Raw genomic sequence first — 24881 nt, forward strand, 5'->3', positions numbered from 1 at the left:
TTAAACCAATTGGACTTGGCAGATATCTACAGAACATTCCATCCAACAACCTCAGAATATTCATTCTTCTCATCAGCACATGCAACATTCTCCAGGATAGACCACATGTTCAGTCACAAAGAAAGTCTCAACAAATTCAAAAAAATTGGAATTATTCCATGTAGTTTTTCAGATCACAATGGATTAAAATTAGAAATCAATAACAAATGAAACTCTGGAAACTATACAAACACATGGAAGTTAAACAACATTCTACTTAATGAAATATGGGTCCAAGAAGAAATTAAACAGGAAATCAAAAAACTTATTGAAGCTAATGAAAGTAATGAAACATCATAACAAAACCTCTGGGATACTGCAAAAGCAGTACTAAAAGGGAAATTTATTTCATTAAATGCTTACTTCAGAAGAATGGAAAGATGTCAAATAAACAACCTAACACTTCACCTTAAAGAACTAGAAAAACAAGAACAATCCAAACCCAAAATTAGTAGACAGAAAGAAATAATTAAGATCAGAGCAGAACTAAATGAAATAGAAACCTGAAAAATGACACAAAAGATCAATGAAACAAAAAGTTGGTATTTTGAAAAGATAAATAAAATTGAAAAACCTTTAGCAAGGCTAACTAAGAAGAGAGAAGACCCAAATAACAGAAATTAGAAATGAAAAAGGTGATATTACAACTGACACCTCAGAAATACAAGGAATCATTAGAGACTACTCTACACAACTATATGCCAACAAATTTGAAAATCTGGAGGAAATGGATAAATTTCTGGACACATACAAACTACCAAAACTAAGCCAAGAAGAAATAGAAAATCTGAAAAGACCAATAACAATAAAAGAGATTGAAGCTGTTATCAGAAAGCTCCCAGCAAAGAAAAGACCAGGACCAGACAGGTTCACTGCACAGTTCTACCAAACCTTCAAAGAGGAATTGATACCAATTCTCTACAAGCTATTCCAAAAGATTGAAACAGAGGCCATTCTCCCAAACTTATTCTATGAGGCAAACATCACCCTGATAACAAAACCAGACAAAGTTACATCAAAAATAGAAAACTACAGGCCAATATCCTTGATGAATATAGACACAAAAATCCTCAATAAAACACTATCTAACTGCATACAGAAACACACACAAAATTATACACCATGATCAAGTGGGAGTCATCCCAGGGATGCAAGGTTTGTTCAACATATGCAAATCAATTAATGTGATACACCACATCAATAAAAGCAAAGACGAAAACTATATGATCATCTCTATAGACACTGAAAAAGCATTTGACAAAATTCAACATTCATTCATGATAAAGACTCTCTACAGGGGCTGGCCATGGCGCACTTGGCAGAGTGTGTTGCTGATAACACCAAGGCTGCGGGTTTGGATCCCTATATAGGGATGGCCAGTTTGCTCACTTGGGAGAGTGTGGTGCTGACAACACCAAGTCAAGGGTTAAGATCCCCTTACCAGTCATCTTTAAAAAAAAATTAAAAAAAAAAAAAAAAAAAAGACTCTCTACAATTTAGGTATAGATGGAAAGTATCTCAACACAATTAAAGCCATGTATGATAAGCCCACTGCCAATATCATCCTTAAGAACAGGAACTAGACAAGGATGCCCACTCTCACCATTCCTATTCAAAATAGTGTTGGAAGTATTAGCCAGAGCAATCAGAGAAGAGAAGGAAATAAAGGGCATCCAGATTGGAAAAGATGAAGTCAAACTGTGCCTGTGTGCGGATGATATAATCCTATATACTGAACAGCCTAAAACCTCTACAAAAAAACTCTTGGAGTTGATAAACGATTTCAGCAAAGTTGCAGGATACAAAATCAACACACAAAAATCAGTAGCATTTTTATACTCCAACAGTGAACATGCAGAAAAAGAAATCAAGAAAACTAGCACATTTATAATAGCCACCAAAAAATAAAATACTTAGGAATAAAGTTAACCAAGGATGTGAAAAATCTCTACAATGAGAACTACAAACCACCGTTGAGAGAAATTAAAGAGGACACAAGAAGATGGAAAGACATCCCATGCTCTTGGATCAGAAGAATTAACATTGTGAAAATGTCCATATTACCCAAAGTGATCTACAGATTCAATGCAATCCCCACCAAAATTTCAATGACATTTATCTCAGAAATAGAATAAACTATCCAGACATTTATATGTAATAACAAAAGACCACGCATAGCCAAAGCAATCCTGATAAAAAAAAAATGAAGCTGGAGGCATAACACTTCCTGATTTCAAAGTATACTACAAAGCTATAATAACCAAAGCAGCATGGTACTGGCATTAAATCAGACCCATGGATCAAAGGAATAGAATAGAGAACCCAGAAATCAACCATACACCTACAGCATCTGATCTTTGACAAAGGCACCAAGTCTACACACTGGGGAAGAGACTGCCTCTTCAGCAAATAGTGCTGGGAAAACTGGATATTCTTATGTAGGAGAATGGAACTAGACCCATACCTCTCACTATATAACAAAATCAACTCAAAATGGATTAAAGAATTAAATATACATCCTGAAACAATAAAACTCCTTCAAGAAAACATAGGGGATACACTCCAGGAAGTAGGAGTGGGTACAGACTTCATGAATAAGATCCCCAAAGCACAGGCAACCAAAGGAAAAATAAACAAATGTGATTATATCAAATTAAAGAGCTTCTGCACAGCAAAAGCAACAATCAACAGAGTGAAAAGACAACCAACAGAGTGGGAGAAAATATTCGCAAAACATATATCTGACAAAGGATTAATATCCAGAATATACAAGGAACTCAAACAACTTTACAGCAAAAAACCAAATAACCCAATTAAGAAATGGGCAAAGGAGCTGAATAGGCATTTCTCAAAGGAAGATATACAAATGGCCAACAGACACATGAAAAAAATGCAAATCAAAACTACTTTGAGATACCATCTCACTCCAGTTAGGATGGCTAATATCCAAAAGACTGAAAATGATAAATGCTGGCGAGGTTGCAGAGAAAAAGGAACTTTCATACACTGTTGGTGGGACTGCAAAATGGTTCAGCCTTTATGGAAAATGGTATGGAGTTTCCTCAAACAATTTCAGATAGATCTACCATATGACCCAGCTATTCCACTGCTAGGAGTATACCCAGAGGAATGGAAATCATCATGCTGAAGGGATACCTGTACTCCCATGTTTATTGCAGCACTGTTTACAATAGTCAAGAGTTGGAACCAGCCCAAATGTCCATCATCAGATGAGTAGATAAGGAAACTGTGGTATATCTACACAATTGAATACTACTCTGCTATAAAAAAGAATGAAATACCACCATTCATAACAACATGGATGGACTTAGAGAAAATCATATTAAGTGAAACAAGTCAGGCACAGAAAGAGAAATACCATGTTCTCACTTATTTGTGGGAGCTATAAATAAATAAATATACAGACAAATAAAGGATGCAGGGGGGAAGAAGACACAACAATCACAACAATTCCTTGAACTTGTTAAGACAAGTGAACAGATATGATGTAGTGGCGGGGAGGGGAGAGAGGGAAGAGGGAAAGAGGAACGGGTAAAGGGACATGAAAATCAACTACAATGTATATTGAGGAGTTAAAATAAAAAATAAATAAATAAGGGGCTGGCCCATGGCTCACTTGGGAGAGTGTGGTGTTGATAGCACCAAGGCCACGGGTTTGGATCCATATATAGGGATGGCTGGTTGGCTCACTTGGAGGGCATGGTGCTGACAATACCAAGTCAAGGGTTAAGGTCCCTTACCGGTCATCTTTAAAAATAAATAAATAAATAAATAAATAAAATAAATAAACACATAAATAATTAAATACATACATAAATAAATAATTTTAGCTCTATTCCCACAAAGATGACTATCTCCTCAATAAAATATCAGAATTATTTGAATGACTGCAAGGGAATAATGAAGCTGGATCTGTACGAATTCTGCAACCTGGTCTAGGTCAGGCTTTTTTTTTTTTTGGGCAGCTGTACCATAAGGGGATCTGAACCCTTGACCCTGATGTTATCAGCACTGTGCTCTAACTGAGTGAGCTAACTGCCTAGTCCTAGGTCAGGTTTTCTCAACCTATTGAAAGCTACAGATATTTAGGGATATATAATTATTTGTCTTGGGGCCTTTCTTGTGCATTATAAAATTTTTAGCAGCATTCCTAGCCTCTATCCCCTAGATGCTGATAGTACACTACCACTTCCAGTTATGAAAACCAAAAATGTTTCCACACATTACCAAATGTGCTCTGGGAGGGTGTAAAATTATGCCCAGTTGAGAACCTCTGGTTTAGAAGCATGAAAGGGTTTAGTGAAAACCACTTATTCACCCAGGCGTAAACTTTTCATATGAGCAGACCTTTTGAGTTGAGTCTAACAAAAACAATCTTTTAACCCTTTGTTAAGAATTTGAAGGCTGGCCAGTTAGCTCAATTGGTTAGTGTACGGTGCTGATAACACCAATGTCCAGGGTTTGGTTCCTATACTGGCCAGCCACCAAAATAATAATAATAATAATAATAATAACAACAACAACAACAACAACAACAACAACAACAACAACAACAGCTATCACATGTTTGATGTCAAATCTTGTATTAGGTGTATTATCTCTGATCTTCAGCTTGGCTGTCAAGTAAGTTCTATTAACCTCATTTAACAAACAAGGAAACAGAATCAAAAGGCCTCCTAATTTAATCAAGGTCATACAAAGAGTAAGCAATGAAACTGGGATTAAAATCCAGATCTGCAGGTCTCTAAGCCCTGTCCTCTTTCCACACTCCAAGCTACCTCTCTCAAATCAGTTTTCTTGCCTTTGTTGCTGCCTATGAAGATGACATCTGGATTTTCTCCTCGACACAAACAGAATGTACTGCACCTCCTCTTGAAATTTAAGCTGTACAACAAGCTTGAATAAAAATAACCTCCTTCAGTCGATTAGAGCGCAGTCTTATAACACCAAGGTCACAGGTTTGGATCTCTGTATTGGCCAGCGGCCAAAAATTAAAAAATAACCTCCAGAAAGTTAATATTTTAGGGCACATTACACATTCCAAGGTGCCGCAAAAGGATGCCTGTGATATGCCCTTGTAACCCACTAATAAGTTAGCTTTATCAACCATTGTTGCAAAACTGGAGAGTCTCTCATGGTTCTGCTGAAGAAGACATTTGTTCTCAGAGAACTGAGTCCTCCTCAGGTCAAGGCAGCTTTGCCCCTCTGCCCAGCTTTAGTTTCTTGTGATGCTAAATAAGGTCAGTGATAGAGAAGGGAGAACCACTCAAGTCCATTGCCAAAACACTACAAAATATTATCCTGAGACAGGAAGTTCCTGATCATAAGGAAGCTTTTAAAGAAACAAGGCAGATTTCAGAAAATTTATAGACCCTAGACTGGATCATCAACATGGACCATCAACATCTAGCAACCCACTCCCTCTCCTAAGATGTTCCCGAGTTCCTGGCCCCTCCTGTCCACCTGTGTTTTTTACTGACCATTCTCTGATGTGACGTGCAGCAATAGCTGACTAATTCAGCAGCCAAGGTTGAGAAACACTGGTTATATGATAATTTCAGAGATCCTTTACTTATTATCACAAAAGTAATGCTCACTGTTAAATTCTGGAAGCTGCAAAAATTATCAAGAAGAAACAGTTCAGATCCCCATAACAGCCAGCCACCAAAAAAAAAACCCCCAGAAAAAACAAAGAATGTGCAGTCAGTGTGGAAGGGGATTCTACAAGGGCATGAATACAGGGAGGCATGGTGCATCAAGGCCTGTTACCCACAGGTGCACATTAGAATCACCCAGGGAGCTTTGCAGAAGCCCCATGCCCAGCCCACACCCCAGACTAATTAAATAACAATCTTTTGGGGTGGGAAAGTGTGACTGATTCCAGGACCCCCCACAAATACCAAATTCTATGGATGTTCAATTCCCTTATATAAAATGGCATATTTGCATATAACTTACACACATCCTCCCATATTCTTTAAATAATCTCTAGATGACTTAATAATACCTAATACAATGTGAATGTTATGTAAATAGTTGCTATACTGTATTTTAAAATTTGTATTACTTTTTATTGTTGTATTGTTATTTTTTATTGGTTTTGCTTCAATTTCTTTCTTTTGGCAGCTGGCCTGTACGGGGATCTGAATCCTTGACCTTGATGGTACCATCACCATGCCCTAACCAACTAAATAGGCCAGCCCTGTTTTCATATATTTTTGATCCACAGTTGGTTGAATCTGTGTATGCAGAACCTGCAGATCCAGAGGGCCAACTGTAGTATAATCTTGTATCCTAATTTTTTCACTTATTATATCATAAGTATTTTCCTATGTTATTCAAAGCTTTATGACCATAATTTTTCCTCTTAATATATTAATGACCTCCAATTGTGAATGGTCTCATTTAGTCATTCATCTCCTTATAAGGAAACTAATTATCTTAAGTACCTAGAAACAGACTTGAATGAAGCACTATAAATTCCATAAAAATTATTTTATCACAAATCTATACAAGCATTCATTTTTTTGAGGTGAAAATTCAAAAGTTCTTTGTATAAATACTTTAAGTTGAGCACAACTGAAATACTAACAGTGCTTTTCAGAATAGACACTTAGAGGGCACACAGCAGGATGGTGAGAAGCATAAAGAATGACCTTATTTTTTAGACTCTTTTGGAAGATTTATTAACTCCTTTGAACCATACAGTTAGTCATTAAATTGCTTCATTCTGCTACTACCTGTAGATTCTGAAGGGGCCTGCTTTACAGCACAGGGCAACAGTATTTAGCTTCTTAATTTTTAATGATAATTGAGATGACTTGTTTGGCAAGTGAGAAAGGCCACAATTCCACTATTTAATAAATAATAATAACATGTATTGAGGGATTGTTTTCTTTTTATTTTATTATTTGTTTTAATTTTCAGATGCCAAAGCCATTGTCTTTGATGAAGAATTTGCAATTTTCCTCAAAAAGTCGTGGAGTAGTTCAGCCAGCAGGGGGAGATTGGAGAGTCTTTAATACCTGAGCCAGCCAGGTATTTGGTTTTGGGATTAAAAGTGTTCCTAAAATGTGGTCAAACCTGTCTTGCTGCACAAAATTATTCCTGTACCATAGCCACACAGACTTACCAAGTATCTGAGTTTTTTTTTTCTCATTTTCAAATATGGAAACACTATTTAGATTGGAAACCTTCGCAACATATTGTAAAGGTTTCTAAGTTAAGTGGTATTTCTATATGTGAAAATGGGAAAAAGTCATTGAGTAAGAAAGAGAGGATAAAGAAAAAAATAAAGTAGTTAATGTCCAGTAAGTTGAAAGGACAGTGCTTTGAAGGCCAATTAAGTCGACACAAAATGAAATAGAGAATGATCGCAGTGGTTATAGGTTGCATCTTGGGAAATAAAAGAACCATCCTCTAAACACAATATTTTCTTCAGAGCCAGATGAAGCTCTTTTGAGGTCCCCAACCCTGGAAAGGCTCTTCCTTCCCAAAACTCCAATGTGGAATTCAAAATAAAAACAGTAGTAATATACTTAACATTTCACTGAGCTATACACTAATGATCTGTGCAGTTTACAGTATACCTCAATAAAAAGCAAATAAAACACAGAAGTTACATATATGTGCTGAAGTTAAAATAACTTTTTTGTTAGTGCCCTTCTAATGCAGCACTGATTCTCATAGAAAGAAAGAAATAAAATTAGAACATAACATTATTATATTATAAATAGTTTCATCACCATGCTCGTAACTTACTTAGAGACTGCAATAGCTTTAACTTGTATTTTTCCATCAGGCAGAGTAATAGGTTTTGTATACTTAAAGGTATTATTTTCACCATAACCAATTCTCTTTAGAAATTCAGGTTTGCTGCCATCCAGAGTATAATATATGTTGACATCTGGGGTATCTGAAAAGTCCAAAACAGGATAACTATAATTACCATTAAAGGAGCAAGTCCCTGAGTAACATGTATCGGTCAGTTACTTATTTAAAAAAATGTTTTGGTGGCTGGCCAGTCCAGAGATCTGAAACCTTGATCCTGGTGTTAACAGCACCACACTCTAACCAAGTGAGCTCTAACCAAGGCCAACCCTGGTCAGTTATTTATAGGGATTGTATATATATTATAGAAATGAATAATAATAATAAACAATAATACAATTCTTTCACTGTGCTTTGCATGAGTAAGCTCATTTCACTGAATAAGCTCATTTCATCTGTACAACCCTAAGAGGTAGGTTCTATTTTATACCCATATTATACATGAGGTAACTGAGTTCCAGAGAGACTGAGAAACTTGCTAAATAATAGAGAAGTCATGGTTTGACTTCTGTTAGGTTGGATCCATAGCCCATGCTTTTGAATCACTGTGGTCTTTTACCTTTCCAGCAGGGCACTGATACAAATAGAACATGGGTCACTTTTAGGATAACAGCACCCATATAGAAAACAGAAGCTAATTTTTAATTTTTTCTTAAGAAATGCTTTATTATATTTTATTTGGACTTGGTAAATGATTCTTACAGTTCTTGGAAAAAATTTAAAGGTAATAAATTCATATGATTCAAGATTCAAAATGTTAAGGGATATACAATGAAAACTCTCCCTCCCATCCCTGACACTGGCTGCCCAGAGGCAACCAATGGTATCTTGAGTCTCTTCCATAGAATATTTTATATCCATACAAGTATATATGTACACCATACCCCTTTCCACACATTTCTTTTTTCATTCAACAATATGTCTTGGATATTGTCCTATATTGGTATATAAAGAGCTTCCTCACTCTATTATGGCTGCATCATATTCTCTTATACAGATGCACAATAATCAATTCACTACAGATGGACACAGGCTGTTTTTTTCCTTTTTTTTTTCTTTTGCAATTATAGACATTGCAATGAATAACCTCATAGAGAATTCTTTTTGTAAGTATATCTGTTAACAAATATGTAGAACTAGTACTGCTGAGTCAAAAGAAATGTGCATTAGTATTTTGATTAATATTGCCAGGCTGCCCTCTGTGAACGGTTTAGCAATTAACACTGCCACCAGCAATGTGTGAAAGCACCTGTTTAACACAATCTCCCCCATATAGTGTGTTACCCATTTTTCTCTTATTTTTGCTAATATCAAAGTAAAAAAAAAACACTCATAGATTTAACTCACCTTTTTTGCATTTTGAGTAAGATTCATTCATTTATTCAACAAACATTTACTGAGTACTTATTGTGTGCCAGACATTGTTCTAGGCACTGGGGATATACCAGTGCCCAAAGTCCCTGCTCTCATGGAGATTACATTTTAGAAAGGACACAGAAACAGCAAACAAACAAGTAAATACATTGTGTCAGGTAGTGATTCAGTGCTGTGGAGTAAGTTATGCAGGGGATAAGGTCTGCTTTGTGAGTAGATGAAAGGCTGGGTAGAAGAATGAGAATCATATTTTCACATGTTTAGAGACACATATTTCTTTTCCTATAAAATGTCTTTTCACATCCTTTGCCCATTTTTCTATTGGGTTATTGTTCTTTTTGTTACCGAATATTATGGAACCTCTTTTATTTATTTGACATTTAAATACAGTATTAGAGAATGTGGATACCATTCATTTCACCCTACTTAATAATCACCCAACTTCTCAATAATCACCCAACTTCTAAAAGTTATGGCCACATATATTAAAATTTTTATTTTGGTTTGAGAATTTCAAAAAAATCATATTAGCTTTTAAGATAAAGGAGGACATAGTATAATGTAACATATTCTTAGAACTCTTAGTCTAGGAACACAGGAGCCATACCACAAACGCAAAGAAGCAGTTTGAATACATTTCACTTATTAAAATATATCAGTAGAACCTCAACATCTTTTTATACAAATACTTGTCCATATGTTTTATCTATACAACTTTCCTATGTTAATTATATATTTATGTGTGTATGTCTGTGTGTGTACACATACACACACATACAAACACATTTAACAGTTTGAAGAATAAATATTACCAGGAAATACATTCACTGCTTTATTTCTGTAATAATAGTTAAGATTTATTTTGGCATTATTACATGTCAGACCTTGCATACCTCACATATACACGAACTCATCTAATCCTCACAGTGCCTCTAAGTGGCAGATATTATTATCCCTATTTTACAATAGGAGACTAAGACTCAGAAAGGCTAAATAATGTACCCAAGGTCACAAGAAGTTGTCAGACCCAGGATTAACTCTCTAACCTGTCTGACTGGGAAGCCTGTGTTAGTAGGTCAAATTTAATATCCCAGCAAAATAATGAGCCTCCTGAGAAAGTTTGGGGAAGCACCAGGACATCTTACCTTGGCTAAGGTGAATCAAGGCATTGCTGCAACTACACACCTACACAAATGAAAGGTTGTTCAAAGCTAATCGTTTTAATTAAATATATACCAGTCTATAAACCATCAAAGTACAACATTATTTCAAATTTTGGAAGTTATTACTAACTTCCCAAAGTCCTGATTGCAGAAAGCATGCAGAATAAATCGGCAACCAGATGAACACAAACATTATTTTAAACAATTTCAAATACATGTGATTCCTACCTGATTTCATTTCTAAAAGTGTATTGTTATCAATTTCATGGTTAGCTTTTCCAGGCTGTGGAACTCGCAGTGGTATAATCTGAGGGACACATATTGAACCAGCAGTCATTTTCTCTCCTTAAATAAAAAAAAAAAAATAGATAAAAATAAATTCCAATGTGCACCTATATCTGAACACAAAAGCTGAAGAGCCAACATCTCATTTAAATGCAGCAAAACTAATAAAAACTGGAAAGAATATTGATACACCACCTACAAATATTATTTAATTTTTAATTGGAATAACTATTATATTTCAGCTGTATTTTTGCTGTTGAGCTCTTGCATGTGGTTTTGATCACCTAAATACCTCATTTCTGAAAAAAGAGCATGAATGAATGAAATGGGGGAATGGAGTTACTTTAAACGGGCAAATTAAACGAATGAGGCAGAACAGAGATCATCACTAATGCTCTGACCTGAGTTCCCTCTGGTTGTTATCACCTTTTCTACCTCTTAGTGTGCCACCTCTCTTGGCTTCAGTGCAAGTCATCACACAAGGGGAATAGAAGTAACTCTGTACATAGCACGAAATGTTAATTTAGAGCCAACTTCTTTGGGAAAGCTCCAGGTCCACGGCTCTACAATCGTCACCACAGTGGTTCTTATATAGGAAAGCTGCAAAGACAATCTAGGACTGTAGAATATCACTTCTCAGCACAAAGGAAGTTGGCACAGTTACCAACAAACACAAGTCTCCCACTCCATCTACTGTACTTATAAATAATTAACTACCAATATGGAGGCCCTACTGGTCTTTTTTGGGGGGGAGAGGTGCCATAATTTTTAATGCATACAAGGTTTCTGGGGAAAAAAAAAAAACCCTCGCTTTAACACAACAACCATTTAAATCTCTGTATTGTCTTTTCAAATTTCAATTATTGTGAGTACGTTTTATTCAGTTATAATCTACACTATCCATTTTTATACTGTACTTTTTGCACCTTCCTTTTATTATTTGCAGTTTTCATGTACTTATGTAATCTTTTTTGTCAATTCGTGGCTGAGCGTTTAGGCTATTTCTAATTTCTTTTTAGTTTTGCAATTCTAATAATGCTGCTTCGAACATCTTTGCAATTTGAGTTTTGTAACAGACAAAAGTGGAATAACTAAATTTAGGGGGTGAATTTAATGCCTTGTTGGATAGTTCCAGATCGAGGGCCAAGAATATAAACTGCAGATACTGATAGCATAGCAAAAGCCCCTACAGGAAGTGGCTGGACTGGCGGGGGACTTGCCCGTACTCACATTTCCATTCAAGCGAAAGGCAGTTAAAATAAAAACAGTTGAAAAATGAGTTCTAAATAAATATAGTTGAGGAGGAAGTAATTTGCGCAGCGGCAACTAGTTCTTGGGAGGCTGGGGAGGCCAGTGGCCCTGGGGAGGCCAGTGGGCCCCACGCACACACCCCTGCCGACTCCCTCCAGCCGGCCAGCCCCTTCGCCGCCCGGATCCGGAACTCCGTCCGGTCTTCCAACCCGCCCATCGGGACAGCCATGGATGCCTGCAACTTTTTAGCTGAAGTGAAGGAGGTCTTCCTCCTCCTCCAATCGCGGGGACCGGGAACAGGACCCCCAAGGTACCTCTTCCGCCCGCAACGCGGTCGCAGGCCTCTCACTGCCTCTTGCCTCCTCCTCCGCAGCCTTCCGGGTTACCACAGACGCTGTGAGCCGCGCCCCGCCCACTAGGAGCTGGGCAGCTGATTGGCGGAAACTCGGCTTCCTAGCAACTAGCCCCGCCCCTGCCGCTTGGCAGGAAGACTGGTACCCGCCTGGAGCTCCTCGCCCAAGGCTTTACTGTAGACATCCAAGAATATGCCTTCACAGAGGTTGGAAAGTGCTAAGAGGTGGCGTCCCACTCAGAATGAGGGAACCAGCCTTGCTCGTACGACAGGCATAGACATTCTGGAAAACAAGAATAAAGGGCTGTAGCAGCGTCGGCGAGCGGGGCGGAGCAGGCACGGCTTGGTCGCCTGAAACCGACAGGCAAGGAAGGGCCGGCTGCGACACGAGGAAGAAGGCCCCTCGCCTCCTGACGGGCACTGTCGTCTGCCGGTTCCTGGCGTTCCCCGGTTCTCTGTCCCGCGACTCTGTGGGTCTCTTCCCTCAGGTTCGGGAACTGCGCCGTCATGGCTGAGGTGAAGGTGAAGGTGCAGCCGCCCGATGCGGGTCCGGTTGAAATAGAAAACAGGTAAACCAGTGAGGCTCCGTTTCCGTTGGGGCGCCCTCTGCCCGCCCCCGCCCCACTCCCCCCACCCCCAACTCCCCGCAGGCGGCGGGTCATTTGGGCAGACGGACCCCTTCTCCGGGAGCCCACAGGAGAGGCCAGAGCAGGTAGGGTGAACACTTGAGAAAGTGATTGCGGAGTTCTGGGCCACCCCAGCCCTCGGAGAGCAGAGCTCTTAAATTCAAGAAGGATTTTACAGCTTGCAGCTTTGTGTAGCTGGCTTTGCCCAGTGCTGGTTAGGAAGTTGTGATGATATGCTTCCTATCTACATTGAGGTGATCAGTGCTCTGGGAGAAGACCCTCGGCTTTTTCCCGTGGTATTTGTGGATACATGTTCTAATCCGGGATTGCTCTTCTCACTAAGGAAGAACTCCCACAACAAATGTTTGGGCGAAGTCAGGGTGCAGTATGTGATTACGAAGCAACATTAAGCCAAGTGGTTTCAGTACAGTATTGAGCTCAAGACTTTTAGGGCACGTAAATCTTCTCCCAATTTTATATTTTCTACCAGTGCACTGATACACTTAGGTTAGTAATAGTTGTAAAAGACTCCAACTTTCTCAAACTGTTATGAATAATACCGTTAGGTTTGGCGAGACGGAGAAAAGGGAGAGAGAGACCTGAGCCATTCGCTGTTTCAGCCAAAAAGCTTTATTCCACTAATGTGGAGGGGAGACTGAGCCAGATCAGTTCCCCTGAACAGAGGAAAGCAGGGGTTTATAAGCCTTTGAGGGTTCTGGCAGAGTAACGGGCAACTTCAAAATCAGTGGTATGTAGGTGTCACAGGACTTGTAGTCTGCTAACATCTGGTCGGTTAGGGCATAGGCTTCTAATTAGTGTCCCTACTATATCAGTGCAAAGTGCTCCAGCCTGAAGCCAGCTACCACAGCCCACAAGACGTTCCTTTGATGATAACAGTCATGTTTACCCCTTCCCAGGAGACGAATTTCACTGCTCAGTTCCCAGAGCAGAAAAGGGAAAAGGGAGAAGTTGCTTAACCTGGCTGTGTTGATGTTAAGTTAGCCGTGAGTCTTAATAAATACGTATATTAATTATATGACAAGGTGAAGATTTAGACTTTTGTTTGGTAGGGATATTATGGTGAATTGGCAAAACAAATTTTGGCTTCCCACCAAAAAGTTGTCTGCATTTGCCTCTTCCTTACAGACTTGTGGCTTAACCTTGTCATACTTATTCCATCTGAGAAAATTGAAGTCACAACTTTAATATTTTTTCTGTTTTCATTAGACTTTTGCTCTACTATAAAATTCGTATTAGCGAGGAAAAGAAATACTCCTCTTAAATAACAATAATAATGTAAACATATATTTAGAAGTCACCTTCCTCAATTTCTAACATACTTTGTTTCAAAACCATTATAAAACCCAGATTAATGTGAAAAAGCACAATTTCAAACTGTTCTGCTTGTATTCTCTCTGCCCCACCCCCCATGGCCTCTTGAAACAGATAAACATGAAGAATAACATTAATGCCTTTGTTTCTAGGATTATAGAATTATGTCACCAGTTCCCTCATGGAATCACAGACCAAGTAATTCAGAATGAAATGCCTCATATAGAAGCCCAGCAACGGGCAGTGGCCATCAATAGATTGTTGTCCATGGTAAGGTGAATCCAGCTAATTCATGTAATTACTTATATGTTGTGACTGTCATTGCATCCTATTCCATAGTTGTGATGGTTAATTTTATGTGTCAGCTTGACTGTGGCAAGGGATTCCCAGATATCCAGTTAAACTATTTCTGGGAGTGTCTATGAGAGTATTTCTGGAAGCGATTAGCATTTGAATTGGTGAACTGAGTAAAGCAGATGGCCCTCCCCAACGTTGGCACTCCTGGTTTTTGGACTTTCAGACTCACACTGGAATCTGTACCATCAGCTCTCTGGCTCTCAGGCCTTTGATCTATACCACCAACTTTCCTGGGTCTCTAGCTTGTAGAGGACAGATTGTGGGACTCCTCAGCCTCCATAATCATGAGTGAATTCCTTATAATCTTTTTCTGGACAGAGAAAGAAAGAGAGACCTATCCTATTGGTTCTGTTTCTCTGGGCCTTTGGGAGGAAGTACAGCTTCTGCCCCCAGTGACATTACAGTGGGGTTTGTTGAAGAAGCCCCATCTCCTCATACCTCTCTTCTTTCCTCAAGAACCTGGGGCCCTAATGCCATTCTCCTCCAACTGTCCAAAGACTCCCCATCTAGTGGTACCCCATGCTCCAAATCTACCTATTTTTCCTTCCTTTCCCCCATCATCAAAACTCACTTTTCCTGAGAGAATTTCAGTGTGGTTTTGGTAGCAATTAGATAAAAGAGTTCAATGCTAAGGCTTCATCTGAAGGACTGATTTACTTTTTAAAATCCACCAGCCTTTTTGGATTTCTAAGGGCTCTGGATTTGAGATTTGGGGACAGGAGAACCTTTTGTTAAATCATTCCCTTCAACATTCCAGCTCAGGAGTTAGCAAACTTTTTCTATAAAGTGCCAGATAGTATATGTTTTAGGCTTTGCGGGCCATATGGTCTCTGTCACAACCACTCAACTCTGTCATTTTAGCAAGAAACAGCCATGGACAGTGATACATAAACAAATGGGCATAGCAGTGTTCCAATAAAATTTTATTTATAAAAATAAGCAGTGGGCCAGATTGCTTACCCCTGTTCTAGCCAAAGGAATGTTGATTTCTATTCATTCACCATAGTCTGCATGGTCTTCAGCTACAGGAAGGATAGAGGAAGGGGTTCTCGGAGATTGTGGCAGTGGAAAATTTCCTTTTTGTCCTTTGACCTCCCTCTCAACGCTTTCCTTTCTGACTGAAAATCATCCTCAGCACCACCTCTGTAACCGACTGCCTGCTGTCAGTCCTAGTAGCTATGGGCTGTAGGCAGTGGCAAAGCTAGTGAAGGTTTTTAAGCAAGGGGGTGATTATAGGTTAAGTATCTCTTATCCGAAATGCTTGAGATCAGAAGTGTTTCGAATTTTAGATTTTTTTTTAGATTTTGGAATATTTACATCATACTTACTGGTTGAACATCTCTAATCCAAAAACCTGAAATCCGAAATGTTCCAATGAGCATTTTCTTTGAGTGTGAAGTCATCACTCAAAAAGTTTCAAATTTTGGAGCATTTCAGATTTCTGACTTTCAGACTAGGGATGCTCAACCTAGATTAATAAATCATGATGTGTTACTGGTTTTCGCTCTTAAACAGTTCTCAAATTTGTCCCCCCCCCCAATTCCATTCCTACTACTCCTGCATGTGTTCAGGCTCTTGGCTTTTACCTGGATTATTGCAGTAGTATCCTAACTGGCATCCCTAACTCCATCTGCCACAGAGAAGCCAGCCTGATCTGCCATAAATGCAGGTATGACCAAGTCACTCTCCCACCTTAAATCTGTCAATACTAGAGATTCAAGTTCAAACTCCTTGGTTTACCACACTGAGCCACTGCCTTCCTCACCAACCTTATCTCCCCACCTTATCTCCATGCTGCCTCAATAATTAGGCCTCAGAGGGAACAGATCATTTTTGGTTTACTACCACATCGTGCTTTTTCATGTCTCAAGGGCCTTTGCTCATGCTGTACTCCCTGCTTGGAAGGCTTCTTTCCCTTTCTTCACAGACTAACTCCTTGTTACGCTATAGGACTCAGCTCTGCCATTGTCTCCAGGAAGACACCCTGCACCCCCAGATTGGGCCACAGCCTTTTCTCTGAGGGCCCATCATCCTTTTCTCACCCCTATCTTAATGCCAACCAGACAGTATTGAAGTAAGCTGTGTTTCCCTTTTAGAATTCATGTTTGTCACCCCAAACACTTATAACAACTGGCACAAGACAGGTGTTCGGTAAATGTTCATAGGTCGAATAAATAACTGAATGGAGCCTCCAAACTGTGTTTTATGGTCCCACTTTGCCACTTAGTGGGTTCGGGGAAGGAAAGGAGGGTGCTGTTGTTCATCCAATATGTAAATCCATCTTCAAATCAAGAGTCTATCCAGTCTTAACACATGGGAATGGGGCCAGAAGCCTAATGGTACAGCCATCAGGGTTCTCCTAAGTTCAGACCCGAAGAAATTCAGAAGCAGGACAGAACATGCCTTAATTTATTTTTGATTTGTTATGTAAAAACAATATTACTACAGGCCTTTTATTCATTGGTTGACCTTTTTGCCTAATTTTCGTGTAAATTGTATTTAGTCGTGCTATAGAATATTTATGCATGTTTAGCATTTATTTGAACTTTTTACTTATACAGATATTATTTTATTCTTAAATTTATTTATATTTTATATATATAACTTGGACTTATTTGGATTAGAGTATAGATATTTACTTAATATTTTAAAGCTGATTTTTTAAAATTCCTTATGCAGTGATCATATAACCAAGCCAGGATGTGGACATAGGAAATTATTAGTATTGATATTTTGAAAAATTTTGAGATAAAGAGCTAAATTTTGAAAAATACATTGTATGTGATGTGTAGGCAAAAATTTAAGTCTCTTGTGATGGGGGGTAGCTGGCAGGTACAGGGATCAAACCCTGGGCCTTGTTGTTATCAGCACCACGCTCTAACCAACCGAGCTGACCAGCCAGCCCAACTTAAATCTCATTTGAGGAACTGACAAATAACTGTGGGAGGTAGAATATTTTAGTCTGTAAAATAAAATATTAGACTGTCATTAAATTTAATGTATCTCTAAAATAATTGACTCCTATTATCTATTTTAAAAACTTTAGGGTCAGTTGGATCTCTTAAGGAGTAATACAGGCCTTTTATACAGAATAAAGGACTCTCAGAATGCTGGGTAAGCACCTATGTTTTTAATTTTAAGAAAATTTTAATTATTACAAAAGTAACACGTGTTGGAAAAAAACTAATACAAAATTGCATAATATAAGCCTATCCTACATATATCATTCCCACCTCCTACCATAGGTTTCACTTCCCAGAGATAACCACTTTTAATAATTTGGCATATATCCTTTCTTCTAGATATATATAAATACACATAGATGATTATATATTTATATACTATGTATTTATATATAATCTCTTTTCTTTTCTTTTTTTTTTTTTTTAAACAAAAATGGGATCATGCTATCCATACTGTTTTGCAACTTGTTTTTTTCACTTACTGTATCTTGGACATCTTTTCATGTTGGTACATACAGCTCTGTCTCATTCTTTTTAAGGTAAGCCCTTCATTTTGGTAAATAAGTCACAGTGATGACCTTGTTTGCTAATTCATTTAAGTAGTTTTGTAGATTAGATTATCCTGTACCTTTTGCCTTTTAAATTTTACTTTATTCCCCTGCAGTAAAATGAAGGGATCGGATAACCAAGAAAAACTAGTGTATCAAATCATAGAGGATGCAGGAAATAAAGGTAAGCATGAGAAGAATGAAGCAGAAAAAACATTGTCTTTGGGACTAAATATAGGGCCTTGGATCGTGGCTTCCCAGGGTATACCTCAGTGTGTAGAGTATGCTGCCACTTGTATAAAAAGGGGAGGAAGTGAATAGAACATACATGTGCTTGAAGCACACCCAAGAGTGGTGCCACTGTTGCTTTGAGGGAGACAGGAATTAGACGGCCGTGGCCAGGGATGGAAAAAGACTTCTGAATTCTGATCCACATGAATGTATTATCTATTCAAAATAAATAAATTAAAATTTAAGCTTTTTTTGTTTTTTAATCTTCATTGTCTAGGTATATGACTTTTGACAAGTTACTTAAACTTTGTGATCCTCAGTTTCTTCATCTTACTTGCAAATTGTGGATAATAGTACCTTTGGTTTTGCAAGGGCCACACAGATGCCTAGTGAGGTGTGGTAGTGTCTTGAGGGGAATTTCAAGTGAAAATATCAGAAAACAGAGATTAGGGTGCAGGAGGAGATGGAAGAGATGATATAAGTTAATTCACTAATATTCATGATTTTTTCTTCCATTATGAAAATGTCCTTTTTAAAAATGTTTTTCAAAAGGTGCTGCATTGGGATTCCAAGAAATTTCCAGTTACAATATAAAACATATGACTTATTTATTGTTTTGCATACTTTTGTTAATTTATCCAAGGTTCTTACCTCTTAGTCACTTAATTTTTCCTACAAATAATTACATGTAATCTTTTGTTAAAACTTTATTTTGCTAGTTTTGGAATGAGATGTAAGCTGTAAGAATAGAAACAAAAATCCATGAACGCCATAGTTCAACTTATTTTACTTTACCGTCTTATAGGAATATGGAGCAGAGATATCCGATATAAAAGTAACTTGCCATTGACAGAAATCAACAAAATTTTAAAGAATTTGGAAAGTAAAAAGCTTATCAAAGCTGTTAAATCAGTAGCAGTGAGTAGTTTTGTCTTTTCTTCCCCTAAATATTCACTTACATATATTGCTCCAACTATATTTCAAGTTTTTATTCTTTAAGCTATGTCATGATTTTAAAAAGACTTAAAAATTTAGTTTTTTTTTTTTTTTTTTTTTTTTTTAAAAAGATGACCGGTAAGGGGATCTTAACCCTTGACTTGGTGTTGTGAGCACCACGCTCAGCCAGTGAGCGAACCGGCCATCCATATATGGGATCCAAACCCGGGGCCTTGGTGTTATCAGCACCGTACTCTCCCGAGTGAGCCACGGGCCAGCCCCCCCAAAAGAAATTTAGGTCTTAATGGATTGGTTTGGAGATGCTGCTTAGATTTGTCACTACCTAATTAACTCTTGGTGTCTTACCTACTTGAAAATCTGAAACTTAACTATCTTCAGTGAAGAATTTTGGAATCATGAACATTTTTCCTAGATTTTGTGGTATGTAAGATAATTTACTTTATCCTGGCATATTAGTGTATTCATTCAACAAATATCTATTGTTTGATATGTACCAGGCACTGTTCCAGGTGCTTGGGATAAACTAATGAACAAGTAAGACAATGATTCCTGCCTTAGTGAAGTGTCTCTCACAGTACACTGGTGAGTTTCCTCCTCCTTATGCCTTCTCATGCCTGCTACATTCTGGAGCTTCATGCTCTAGAGCCAGTTCATCAGGGATATCTGCTGCTGATCTCACTGATTGAGAAAAGAAACTGAGATTCCCCTGGAGTAAAGCTTGCTTGAATAAAGATTTCAGCATATAAGAATTTGATGTTCATTAGTGGTTTTGTTTATCAAATGATATTTGTCATACCACTTCCCTATCACATTTTTAGTGGATAATTCCAAATATATACAAAAGCAAAGAAAATAATATAATGAATCTCCATGTATCATAACCTAGTCTCATGTTGCCAATTTTCCTCCTACTTCTTTATTTTTAATAACAACATTATTGAGATATAATTCACATACCACAAAATTTAGGGATTTTAGTTAATAATAATGTATCAATATTGGTTCATTAATTGTGACAAGTGTACCACACTTATACAAGATGTTTATAATAGGGGAAACTGGGTGTAGAGTATACAGGAACTCTCTATACCATTTTTGCAATAATTCTGTATATATGAAACTGTTCTAAACTATAAATTTTTTTTGTTTTGTTTTTGGAAACTGTTATAAATACTTGAACTGTGTGCATTCTTTCCTAGGCCTCCAAAAAGAAGGTGTATATGCTCTATAACCTGCAGCCGGACCGGTCTGTGACTGGTGGAGCTTGGTATAGTGACCAGGATTTTGAATCTGAATTTGTAGAGGTGCTTAACCAGCAGTGTTTTAAATTCCTGCAAACCAAGGTGAGGCATAATTGAGGAAAATCACTGCAAATCTTTAAAAAAGTTTCTTCATAAAGGATTTTAATTTTGTATATAATATTTTAGGGGAATTGAAAATCTGAGATTGGTAGTTTTCACTAAACAAAATATGTTCTGTTGTTAGTTTGACTCAGTATAAGTTGTATTTAGAGAACACTCACCAATATTCTTGCTTACATCTCTTTATGTTTCAACGCTTATAGGCAGAAACAGCACGAGAAAGCAAACAGAATCCGATGATACAAAGAAATAGTTCATTTGCTTCATCACATGAAGTGTGGAAATATATCTGTGAATTGGGAATCAGTAAGGTCAGAACTCAGTTTCAAACCTTTTCATATAATTTATATCTTATTTTTAAAAACTTCTTTATCATAAGGATACAGTTTACAATGTATCTCAAACATTTGACGCAGACCCTTTTCTCAGATGATAGCTATGAACAGTCTGCAGAGCCCACTTTGGGAAAGTACTGTCCTAAGCCTTAGGCAAAGGCTGTCATTGTCATTGTCTTAACTGTTCTTGAGCTTAGGACATAGAGCAGGCTTGTTAGCAAATTTCACTACCCAAATTCAGAAGTCTGTTTGACAAGTTCTTGACTTTCTCAAGGATATTTCAGCATATATGTAAAATATCAGTCATGACATCAGTTGTCATTTATTGGTATTTTCTTACTTATGAGATATAAGTGTTTTCTTACTTTATGAGGTGTCTTCAGCAAATTCTTTTGAAGACCAATACTTAAGGACTGATGCTTTTTCACAATCAGCGAAGCAGTTGAAGTGGCCAGTTGGACAAACCATTTTCATTTCCTGGGCCCCAGATTTCTCATTTATAAAGAACTAAGAACTTGGACTATTTGATGTCTAAAGTACCTTTTTGCTCAAGCATTTTATAAATCTCCATCAAACTCTTGCCAAAGAAATGTTATTTTATAAGACTTCTATATTTTACTTAAGAGGGAAAGATGTCAGAAAGTGTCAAACTCACCATGAGTTGAGTTCTGTCCCTAGCATTTCAGTGGTTTGTATGCTAACTTGACTGTCGTTCCCCCTCTTTGTGCTTTTGATTACCCCTCTCCAGCATAATGCTTCCCCATTTCACTGAAGAATTGCGACCCTTTATAACACTCTCCAAACGGATGTCTCCTTGACCTTTTTGTGTCCATTCTAACGTATCCCTTTTTTAGGTAGAGTTGTCCATGGAGGACATTGAAACCATCTTGAATACACTTATTTATGATGGGAAAGTGGAGATGACTATCATTGCTGCAAAAGAAGGCACAGTTGGCAGTGTGGATGGACACATGAAGTTGTATAGGGCAGTCAATCCAATCATTCCCCCCACGGGTTTGGTCCGGGCACCCTGTGGACTCTGCCCAGTAAGTTAAAGTGACTTCACTTTACCCTTAACTGCCACCAGATACAAATAGCACATAAAAAAGCAGAGCAGAGCAAGCACACCCCAGTTTTCTCAGACTCTTGGGTTGACTAAGACCTACTCAAACCTCTACATTACGTTGATGAACAGACTCTTAATGAACAAATCATTGCCTTATGTTCTTTTTTGGAATAACCAGGTTAAGGACATATGCATTTTCTGCTCTTGGCCCTGAAATGGACATTTTTTGATGAGGGCTAATCATTTAACCTAAGTAGGAGAGGAAGTGAGATTTGTTGAGAACCTGTCATGGGTCAGGTGTGTTCTTAATGATTCTCATATGTGGTCTCATTAAATTCTCCTTATGTCCTTGGAACTAGCAGTGGTATTTCCCCGTTAAAAGTGAGGGAACTTAGGCTTTGGAAGACTAAGAGCATAAGGCTTAGAAGTAATAACCAGGATTTGAACCCAGAAATAATGTCTTTCCTCTAAAGCCTGCCCCAGCACTCTTCTTTCATTCTTTCCCAGATAGTATATGGGTGCCATCTGTGTGCTGTAGGCACTGAGAATAAAACAGAGAGCAAAACACTGTCCCAGTCTTCATGGCATTTATATTCTTGAGCTGCTAGTCAGTGCTTTATTTCATTATACTGGCCCTGCCTATATGCCTAAGCTCTCTCTGCTCTGGTTTCAGCTCCTAGACAAAAGGCTAATATATTGGGGATTCTACTTAATACCCTTGGGCTATCTGGTTAGGCCAGTTGGTTAGAGCACAGACTTGTAACACCAAGGCCAAGGGTTTGGATCCCTGTACCCACCCGCCGTCCAAAAAAAAAATCAACACCCTTCACAGAAAGGAAGATAACTAAACATGAAACATTCTGTAAGTCAAAATTAAGTTGTTCATATATGTATATGTGTCTCCCTTCTGTATTCCTGTGTTACCTGCTGATAGTCTTTTGTCCAGTGGGCAGGTGAACATGGTAATTTTAATGCTACAGTAAAAAGCCTCATTAACTAATGTAATGATCACAAACTGTAGTATGTTCTTAGGTACAGATCTAATTCCTTTCACTTTGAAAGTTTTGTTTTTAAAATAGCTTTAATGATTGGGTCCTGGATATTTTTAAATTTCAATTTTAATATAAACCGTTTTTTTTTTTTTTAAGGTTTTTGATGACTGCCATGAAGGTGGTGAGATTTCACCATCTAACTGTATTTACATGACAGAGTGGCTCGAATTTTAAGAGGGCTGTGGACTTTACTGACATTTTGCAAGTGAAGTTATTTTGGGAGCAAATAACTTAATTCATGATGGAACATCAAATTTCCTTAAAAGCAAACTTCACAATAATGGATACAGACTTGCTGCTATGAAAACATTTTTTTTATTTATGAAGACTAAATTTATATTGGTAGAGTAGCCAACAGAAAATGAAACAGGTAAGGTTAGCAGTGAAATCCATTCTTCAGTAAATAAAATTCCTTGATGCTTTGGAGAACCATGTCTTTTGAAGCTTTTAAGAGTTTTGATGGTTCAAGGAAAAAGAAGCCAACAAACTCATATTTACCAAGTATTATGATAATGGCTAGAGTGTAAAAATGCTCATTTCAAAGTTATTTATTAAGGTTGTGGGAACTTTTTACATCTGGTTCATTATCACCATTTCTGTTTTCTATTTTTTCAGTGGTTTCATTGAGAAGAAATTAAAATGGCAAAGGCAGGAATAGTAGGGGAGTGTATACAACTAGGGGCATGAGTTGAGGAGAGAGTGGACCATCCCTTTTGTACACACTATTAATTGCTTTTTACTTCAGAAATATTCTTTCAGAGGATTATGCTACCATACTTACCTCAAACCAAAATGATTACTGTTGTCAAGGATATGTTTTCAGTGCATAAATATTAACATTTTCATCCTAAAGAGAATATTTTCACTGTTTCTTCCTTGATTTTCTTCCTCTTTCTTCCTTGAGCCACTATGTGGCTCAACTGTATTATTTGCTAGAATTTTCCCTAGAGTTTTATTTAATATCTGCAACAGACTGAATGTGTCTTCCCAAAATTCAAATGTTGAAATCTAATCCCAAAGTGATAGTGTTTAGAGGTGAGGCCTTTGGGAAGTGACAGGTCATGAGGGTGGAGGCCTCATGAATAGGATTAGTGCCCTTGTAAAAGAAACCCAGAGACTCCCTCACCCCCTCTGCCATGTGAGAACACAGGGAAAAGATAGCCATCTGTGAACCAGGAAGTGGGCCTCAGCAGATACCAAATCCATCAGCTCCTTGATCTTGGACTTTTCAGCCTCTAGAATTGTGAGAAATTAATTTCTGTTGCTGATAAATGACCACTCTATAGTATTTTATTATAGCAGACAGAATGGACTAAGATGATGTATAATCATTTAACTAAAATTAAAACTAAAAATAGTACGTTGCCCTCCATTCACACTTTATTTGGGGGGTGGAGAGGGGAGATACCATTCTTTCCTTATTCTGTTTTAGATTTGATTCCTTATTCTGTTCTAGATTTGTTTCCTTATTCTGTTTTAAAATTCATGGTGTGATATGTCTAAGCAGAAAGCCATTATAATTGTCCTCAACTGTAATAGCACTTTTCAGTTCCAATTGTCAGCCACATAGAAAATACTAGGTTATTGGATGTATTGTTGCACAGATATTAAGTATAGGGCTTTTTAGGATCTCAGCTGTTGTACTTTCACTTTGTAGCTCCACTTTAAAGTTTCTGTATCCTGGGATGACCCATGGCTCACTCGGGAGAGTGTGGTGCTGATAACACCAAGGCTATGA

At 37.8% G+C, this 24881-nt stretch overlaps 2 protein-coding genes across 8 annotated transcripts in view; one reads left to right on the forward strand and one right to left on the reverse strand.

Annotated features, from left to right (window-relative positions):
• Nucleotides 1-12344, reverse strand: part of DZANK1 (double zinc ribbon and ankyrin repeat domains 1) — an 85824-nt gene extending 73480 nt beyond the window's left edge. For 6 of the 7 annotated variants that reach the window (XM_063098982.1, XM_063098973.1, XM_063098965.1 and 3 more), the window contains exons 1-3: nucleotides 12278-12344; nucleotides 10656-10772; nucleotides 7822-7975 (exon numbers count right to left, since the gene is read on the reverse strand). In XM_063098982.1, the coding sequence (XP_062955052.1) occupies nucleotides 7822-7975; nucleotides 10656-10764 (263 nt within the window). In that variant the 5' untranslated portion in view covers nucleotides 10765-10772; nucleotides 12278-12344. Of the gene's footprint in view, nucleotides 1-7821; nucleotides 7976-10655; nucleotides 10773-11942; nucleotides 12012-12277 lie in introns of those variants that run through there. The other variant, XM_063098937.1, reaches the window with a different exon arrangement.
• A 392-nt stretch (nucleotides 12345-12736) lies between these two features.
• On the forward strand, nucleotides 12737-23572 carry POLR3F (RNA polymerase III subunit F). Its single transcript, XM_063093629.1, has 10 exons — nucleotides 12737-12884; nucleotides 14426-14543; nucleotides 17677-17744; nucleotides 18112-18132; nucleotides 18258-18325; nucleotides 19178-19290; nucleotides 20529-20672; nucleotides 20894-21001; nucleotides 21880-22071; nucleotides 23240-23572. The coding sequence occupies exons 1-10, from the start codon at nucleotides 12823-12825 to the stop codon at nucleotides 23315-23317; spliced, it is 972 nt and encodes a 323-aa protein (XP_062949699.1). The 5' UTR covers nucleotides 12737-12822; the 3' UTR covers nucleotides 23318-23572.
• Nucleotides 23573-24881: the final 1309 nt, after the last annotated feature.

Source organism: Cynocephalus volans, chromosome 1 (genome assembly GCF_027409185.1).
Source record: "Cynocephalus volans isolate mCynVol1 chromosome 1, mCynVol1.pri, whole genome shotgun sequence".
NCBI classification, from domain to species: domain Eukaryota; kingdom Metazoa; phylum Chordata; class Mammalia; order Dermoptera; family Cynocephalidae; genus Cynocephalus; species Cynocephalus volans.